Here is an 8,073-nt window from a genome sequence, read left to right as displayed (position 1 = left end):
TGAGAAGAGAATATGGCCTGGATGGTGAGCGCCCTTGACGGTGTATGCTGCTTTCCTGCTACAGCACTCCTTGTAGATGTGCTCAATGGAGAGGAGGGCATTTCCTGTGATAGACTGGGCTGTATCCATTACTTTTTGTAGGCCTTTTCTTTCAAGGGCATTGGTGCTTCCATACCAAGTTGTGACACAACTGGCAGCATACTCTCCTCCGTGCATCTATAGTGATCTGGCAAAGTTTTGGATGACATGCTGGATCTTTGCAAACTTCTAAGAAAGTAGAGGCACAACTGTGCTTTCTTTGTGCTGGCACTTGCATGCTGGACCCAGGACAGATCCTCTGAACTGGTAACACGGAAGAATTTAGAGCTGCTGACCACTCTGATGCCCTGATGAGGACTGACTCATGGATCTCTGGTTTCCTCCTCCTGTACTCAATAGTTGGTTCTTTGGTTTTACTGATGTTGAGTGAGAGGTTGTTGTCGTGGCACCTTTCAGCCAAATTTTCAATCTCCCTCCCATATCCTGATATGTCACCACCTTTGATCCAGCAAACAACAGCGAAGTTGTCAGCAAACTTAAATATGACATTGGAGCTGTAGTTAACTTCAGAGTCGTAAATATAGAGCAGTAATTGGGTATATTTATACTGGAGGTTGATCGGTTCTTGATTAGTAAGGGCTTCAAAGAGGAGAAAACAGGAGAATGGGGTTGAGAGGGATAATAAATCAGTCATAATAGTATGGTGGAGCAGACTCAATGTCTAATTCTGATCCTATGTCTTACGGAAACATTTGTGGCATACGGTATCTATGGGCATGGAACCCAAGATCCCTATTTTCTGTTACACCACTAAGATTCCTGCCATTAACCCTGTATTCTGCCTTCAAATTCAACTTTCCAAAGTCAATCACTACACAATCAATTATACCCTCAATTTGAAGATGCTTACTCTGAAAGGAGATATTCCTGGAGAAGTCATCAAGCAATCTCTTCCAACTGCCCACAAAGCTTCCTCACATCTAATAATGGCATCAAAATTACACAGAAAGGTTGACAGAAAAGAAAAGAAAATGAACATTTATCTCAATTTGAGTTGAATGTTTCTTCTCCTCTTTAAATTTAGTATTTCATATTCCAAGGAATGAAACATGATCTCACTCAATTCTTCACCAAATCTAAACATGATGACGATACCGGGAGGAAGCTCTGCCCATAATTAGAGCCCACCTTTCATCTGGTTCCGGTGCCCACGGTCAGCGAGCTGAGCAAACACGAGTCAGTGTTTGAATGTGGTGGGGGTGCAGGATATAAAGACCAAAGGCAGCGTGGTGAAGGCAGATCGAGAGAGAGAGAGAGAGAGAGAAGCAGCTCCTTCATTCTGAGAAACCAGCCAGTCCATCCGAGGCAGAATGAAATCCTTCCTGCTCACCATCATTGCCGTGCAGATCCTCCACTGCTTAGGTAGGTACCAGGGGAGAGTGGGACCCCAGAGAGCAATGAGTTGTTGGTAATGAGCTTCATTCAGTGATATTTCACCTATGTGTAAGAAGAATTTACTGAAGTTTGTTGGAATGTACTGTACAACTTCCCCTCTCTCTCTCTGCAGGAATGCCAAGCCCTAAGGAAGCTCTGAGAGCCTCAGTTATAAAGTTGAATGAAATCACCGAGATCACCAACCTCTGTGGTATCACCAGGAGAGGCGTGACAAATGTAAGTGTGTCCTTGGCTAACCATGTTTCACAGTCTATGGGTGTGTCTGAGTGCAGGTTAGTTGGCGACTGAAACTTACACTTAAGAGTAGATAAACAGCAAAAAGAAAATCAAAGGGGAGATAGTGATATATGATAGGAAGATCAATGCAGCATTATGGGGATTTGAGGAGAGAACGAGTGGGATTGATGGAATTGTTCTGTTGAGATTGTATAGGCCTGATGGGCTGAATGGCTTCAATCTGTATAAATTTAAGTATAAGATATACGTTAAGATAAGATAAAGTCTAATCATTAAACAGGAGCTGAATATTACATTATATACTGTGTTTTCAATGAATATCTGATCAGGAACTTAAATTCTCAGAGTCATGAAACTCTGATTGGACCAAAGTTACGGCACTAGGGATGGAAGTTCTACTAATAATTTTGGAAGTCCCTAAAAGCTTTCCCAATTTTGTTTGCAAATTTCAGAATCAGAATCAGTTTCAATATCACCATCATACTATATGTCTTGAAATTTGTTGTTTTTTTTCCCAACAATAATTAACGGTTCTTGCATACTGCATATCCATATCATGATGGTTTAAGTGGCCATTTTAACATTGGGCAAATTAAGTCTCTTGGGCCAGTTTGGTTGATGATTCTGATTCTGCCAGTTTAATTACCTGCTGAAAATAAAGCCCTGTGCAATACTGAGCTTTATCAGGCCAGAGGAAGAACACCAGACATAATAATTTGCCAATAATCCCTTGTCCTTCCTTTAGACATATCGTACGGGTAAACTGTCCTACAGCGTGGATTTAACATTCTCTGTGAAAGAAACTGTCTGCTCCAAGAATTCTGGACAGGAATTTGATGATCCCAGTTGCTCCTTCCGCCCTAAAAACATTGCGGTGAGTCCAGAGTTATATTAGATCTTGCAAGTCCGTGTATGTATTAGCATCAAAACACAAGCTATGATAACAACATATTTGACAGAAATGACAAAAATGTAGTTATATAAAAGTAAAGGTTAAGAATTGAATTAGATCATAATCATGTTGATTTATTGTCTTGCTTGGAATCATGAATAATTTCCATTCATTATGCTTCATTCTAACAGGAGAAAGGGTTTTGCAATAGCCATGTGGAATTTTTTGCCGATAAGGTAGCTGACGTTGATGTGGAGTGTGATGGTCTGAAGACAGTTGACAGCGAGAGTGACGCGACAGAATCAAGTGAAACCAGTATTGAGGTAACTGCATTCATACAATTCAGGACAATGGAATTTATAACACAAGATCATTTACTGAACATTTCATTGGTGTCATATGCGGAAGATCTAAAAATAAGTATCTTTCATCTTACAGTCGCAAAGCAAATCAAAAGAATCATCACTTGAGGAAACCTCTAATGTGAGTATTAATTAGTAATTTATAATTTTCTTCTTGTGATCTCAATTGTTAGCGATAAAGTGTTAGAAATAGTGGGTGAGACTGATGTGCATGGAGAGAACTCTAATATTTGATGTTAGGACTTTCAGAAGAGTGTCTGCCAAACTTTCAGCAAAGAGAGTCATTAAGTACCATTTCTTCTTGGAGGGGAACCAAGGATTCAATAAAAGAGATGGCAATTGATGCCTATGCCCTCTATTGTAGGAATATCCATTCCCTCTGCACCAGATTCTAAGCTAGGTATTCTTTTGAGTATTGATGTATATTTTATTATTTTTGAGACTTTTTATTGAGGCTTCTGCAATCTAATGCTAAATCATTGGATTATCACTGAGGTGTCAAGTTGAATAACTCCTCATTTCTGATTCTGTATCCTACTCTACTAGTTAGAGGTAATCTATTAGTGCTTTATTGTAATCAATATACCTTGTGCTAATATTATAAATGTTCATTATTTCACACAGGTGAAAAGCAAGTCAGAAGAAACTTCACTGCAAGAAGAATCTCTGAATGTAAGTTTAATTTCGGAGTTGCTACCTTCAGAGTCTCAATAAGATGTGAAACCTAGATTGATCTGTTAGAATAGAGTCCAAGGACCTTTCTTCATAATAGGCCTTGTTTCAGACAGTGGATGAGAGAATACTGAACATTAATTTGTACCTCAGTCCATTTTTCTGTAGTAACACTGTAAGTCTTGAATCCCTTAATATCCAACAATCCATCAATCCCAGTTTTGAATGAACCTCCACAGCTCTCTCGGGTGGCAAATTCCAAAGTTCTACCACTTGAGTGAAGAAATTTCAATTCACCTCGTTCCTAATTGGGTATAAGTCCTCTTTCTTGATTACTGTGACCCAAGCTGTTAGACGGGTGAAATATTCCACCTATTGAAACAGGCGAGCATAATTTTGATCACTCTAAGGCAATCACATCTCATTCTTCCAGCCTATGAAAAATAGAGACCATCCTAAATAACCTGTTCTCAGGTGACAGACCTGGGAACTATCCTGATGATCCTTTCTTGCATCTCCTTCTCAAGTACTTCCTTCCTGATATAAGCAGACCAAAATTACCCAATACTCATCAATGCTCAATAAAATTGTAGTTTACTTGTTGTCAGGTCCTCTTGCAATAAAGGCAATTTGCCTTCTTGCTGGCCTTCTGCATTTGCGACTGAATCACAGCTCTGAAATTTCCAGAGTGAAAAAAAGACTCCATGACATTTCAATATTTATTAATAGTGCAAGCTGGCAAATTTTCAGTTTATATGTTTTCAAAATTCCTCAGTATCCTGTCCTAAATATATGAATATTATTTCCATACAGGAAAATGACAAATCAGAAGACACATCACTTGATGATTCAGCCAATGTGAGTATAAATGGAAAAAATCCTGATAATCTCTCTGATCTTGAATCCAAGTAAAAAATGTTTAAAAGCTTGGATTCAACCATGTCAGAATAGCAGGACAGAGGGCCATTTATTTTATATCAGTGTATCGAGAAAGGGATTCTGATGATTGATTCCGGTGGGGATGTTTAGTTGAGTGGCTGTTTGTTGAGTTGACTCCAATGCAGAGAATGGATTTGATCTCCTACAAGGATAACCTGAGCTTGATGCTTGATATCAACAATATTGGGTGCTAGGCATAAGGGCACTGGCTATAACACTCAGCAATTCCAGAACCTAGGTGTTGATGCAGACCAGCTTCATACACCCATTGCCAAATAACTGGGATGGAGTGAAATTGTTCCAAAATTAACTACCAATCCCCACACCTCACTTTATCCAGGCTATGCTGATCGTTGTTGCAAAACATTATTGTTTTGGCGAACACTTCTACACTGCATTATTGAACACAAATCATATCAAAGTTTATGTATAATTCAGTCATTAAAGATTTGTTCGAAGGTTACACCTTAAACTTTCATTGATTAACATTCTGACAATATAAATATTGATCTTTTCATGCAGGTAGAGAGCAAGTCAAAGGAGATGTCAGTCGAGGAGTCTTCTCATGTAAGTATAATCATGGAATGTTTATTTATTGATTTTCAACAATAATATAGTGATGAAATCTAATTTGAGTAATCTTAATTAAATGACTATCTAGAGATGGGTAACAAAGGGCATATTAATGCACACATTCTCTATTCATTTTCAGAGCATGACCAACTGACTATGAGTTTGTTCTTAATTCTCATAGAAAACATAGGAACATAGAAAACCTACAGCACAATACAGGCCCTTCGGCCAACAAAGTTGTGCCAAACATGACCCTACCTTAGAAATTACTAGGGTTACCCATAGACCTCTATTTTTCTAAGCTCCATGTACCTATCCAAAAGTCTCTTAAAAGACCCTATCATATTCGCCTCCACCACCGTTGCCAGCAGCCCATTCCACGTACTCACCATTCTCTGCATAAAAAAATTACCCCTGACATCTCCTCTGTACCTACTCCCCAGCACCTTAAACCTGTGCCCTCTTGTGGCAGCCATTTCAGCCCTGGGAAAACAGACAGACAGACAGACATACTTTATTGATCCCGAGGGAAATTTGGTTTCGTTACAGTCGCACCAACGAAGAATAGTGTAGAAATATAGAAATATAAAACCATTAATAATTAAATAATAATAAGTAAATTATTCCAAGTGGTAATAAGTCCAGGACCAGCCTATTGGCTCAGAATGTCTGACACTCCAAGGGAGGAGCTGTAAAGTTTGATGGCCACAGGCAGGAATGACTTCCTATGATGCTCAATGTTGCATCTCGGTGGAATGAGTCTCTGGCTGGATGTACTCCTGTGCCTAACCAGTACGTTATGGAGTGGATGGGAGACATTTTCCAAGATGGCATGCAACTTGGACAGCGTCCTCTTTTCAGACACCACCGTCAGAGAGTCCAGTTCCACCCCCACAGCATCACTGGCCTTGCGAATGAGTTTGTTGATTCTGTTGGTGTCTGCTACCCTCAGCCTGCTGCCCCAGCACACAACAGCAAACATGATAGCACTCTGACTATCCACACGAACAATGCCTCTCATCATCTTATACACCTCTATCAGATCACCTCTCATCCTCCATCGCTCCAAGGAAAAAAGGCCGAGTTCACTCAACCTGTTTTCATAAGGCATGCTCCGCAATCCAGGCAATATCCTTGTAAATCTCCTCTGCATCCTTTCTATGGTTTCCACATCCTTCCTGTAGTGAGGTCACTAGACCTGTGCAGCTGCTTTGAGTGTCCTATGGACTCGGACCCCAAGATCCCTCTGATCCTCCACACTGCCAAGAGTCTTACCATTAATACTATATTCTACCATCATATTTGACCTAGAAAAACAAATAGAATTAGAAAGGACACACTCTCCTGTTCATGGTCTGTGGACAGATATGAAAGGAGCATTTTTTCCATTTCCATCACTTGATTGAATATAATTACTGGCTCTGAAGTGTATGCTGCAGGGAGGTGTCAGTGGAGTCAAGACCAGATGGAAGAAATGGCCTCTCTTAGATTGGTAGTCTATTAATACAGTGCAGAAAAAGGACTTTTGATTTGATTCATTTGTGCTCACCAAGTTGTCGAACTGAGCTAATCCCATTTCCCTGCACTTGGCCACTGTCCCTTGAAACTTTTTCTATCCATGGAGCTGTCCAAATGAATTTTAAGAGTCATAATTGTACCCGCCTCTACCAATTCCTTGGACAGATCATTCTATAAACCTACCAACTCTGTATGAAAAAGTTGCCATCTGATTCCATTTATTTCTTTCCCCTCTCACACTTATCCTATGCTCTCTAGCTTTAGTCACCCTTACCCTGGGGAAAAGACTTTTGCTATTTGTTTTAACAATGCCAGTCATAATTTTATAAACCTCTGTTACATCTTTCTTCAGTTTCCTTCACTCCAGAAAAACAACTCCTCACCTATCCAATATCTCCTTATAAACTCCTTATTCTCAGTAACATCCTTATAAGTCTTCTTTGAGCCCATGATGTTAATATTTTGCTGAAATTCAGACTGATTGTAAAGTGGAGTGTTTGCTGGGATTTCTCGGTGACTTGCAATTCTGAATTTAAAGTGATTTCACTTACCCATTTACAAACAAAAACTACTTAAACCTTGCATCTGGAGATGACTTCTAATGCTGCAATAATCTATCTCATAAAACAGATGAGAAGCAGGTCAATGGAACTATCATTGGAGGAGCCTTCAAATGTAAGTATAAACGGAGGCTTTGTGTCTGACGTGATCATCATTCAAACTAATGACAAAACATTGACGTCAGAAAGAGCTCAGTCCAGATGAAAATTACATATCTGTTCATCTTTCCATTTCAGGAACAAAATGAGGACTCGAGAGCCCAACACTGACCATGAATGGAACCCCACAGAGTCTGAACTCAATGTGAACACAAGAAGACCTCATTCAGAATCTATGAAATGTTAACAATTGTACTGTACCTGCTGATTACAAGACTGAGGAGCCTGGAGCTCCTGACAGAAGATTTTATTATAAATGGGGGATTTGATTCCTTGTAAATGTTCTGTCCCTTTCTGTATATGATTGTTTAATATATTGTGGATCAAAATAAGATAATAAAGATATTCACGGATTTGCTTGTAGAATTGTTTTGCATGTCACTGATCATTGAGAATTCACCCAGATATTATGCTCAAGTCAGCCTGTCCCTTTGTATCTCCTTTGTCTGCTGGAATCTCCTGATGTATTGGGCAATATGCTGCTTTAAACACTGTATGAATCATTGAAACATAGAAAACCTACAGCACAATACAGGCCGTTCGGCCCACAAGGTTGTGCTGAACAAAACCCTACTCTAGAAATTACTAATCTATAGAATTGAGTTGTCATGGATGTGGAACTGCAACAAGGTTGAAGTGGCATTTGGGTTGTTAAAATTTGCCATTA

At 39.5% G+C, this 8,073-nt stretch overlaps 1 protein-coding gene across 1 annotated transcript; it reads left to right on the top strand.

The window, feature by feature from the left end:
• Positions 1–1,309: 1,309 nt before the first annotated feature.
• Positions 1,310–7,742, top strand: LOC140728263 (secreted phosphoprotein 24-like). Its single transcript, XM_073046754.1, has 10 exons — positions 1,310–1,461; positions 1,607–1,710; positions 2,477–2,605; positions 2,815–2,946; positions 3,062–3,106; positions 3,610–3,657; positions 4,471–4,515; positions 5,119–5,163; positions 7,318–7,362; positions 7,485–7,742. The coding sequence occupies exons 1-10, from the start codon at positions 1,410–1,412 to the stop codon at positions 7,515–7,517; spliced, it is 678 nt and encodes a 225-aa protein (XP_072902855.1). The 5' UTR covers positions 1,310–1,409; the 3' UTR covers positions 7,518–7,742.
• Positions 7,743–8,073: the final 331 nt, after the last annotated feature.

Source organism: Hemitrygon akajei, chromosome 5 (genome assembly GCF_048418815.1).
Source record: "Hemitrygon akajei chromosome 5, sHemAka1.3, whole genome shotgun sequence".
Lineage (NCBI taxonomy): Eukaryota > Metazoa > Chordata > Chondrichthyes > Myliobatiformes > Dasyatidae > Hemitrygon > Hemitrygon akajei.
The sequence above is the reverse complement of the archived record's forward strand: the minus strand, read 5'-3'. Positions and strand labels throughout refer to the sequence as shown.

What these genes read in the sequence shown, in the direction of transcription:
- LOC140728263 (XM_073046754.1), top strand. Translation starts at nt 1,410, where the DNA reads ATGAAATCCTTCCTGCTCACCATCATTGCCGTGCAGATCCTCCACTGC. An exon ending in CACTTGATGATTCAGCCAAT is followed by an intron (nt 4,516 to 5,118) that starts GTGAGTATAAAT and finishes CTTTTCATGCAG; the next exon opens with GTAGAGAGCAAGTCAAAGGA. An exon ending in CATTGGAGGAGCCTTCAAAT is followed by an intron (nt 7,363 to 7,484) that starts GTAAGTATAAAC and finishes TTTCCATTTCAG; the next exon opens with GAACAAAATGAGGACTCGAG.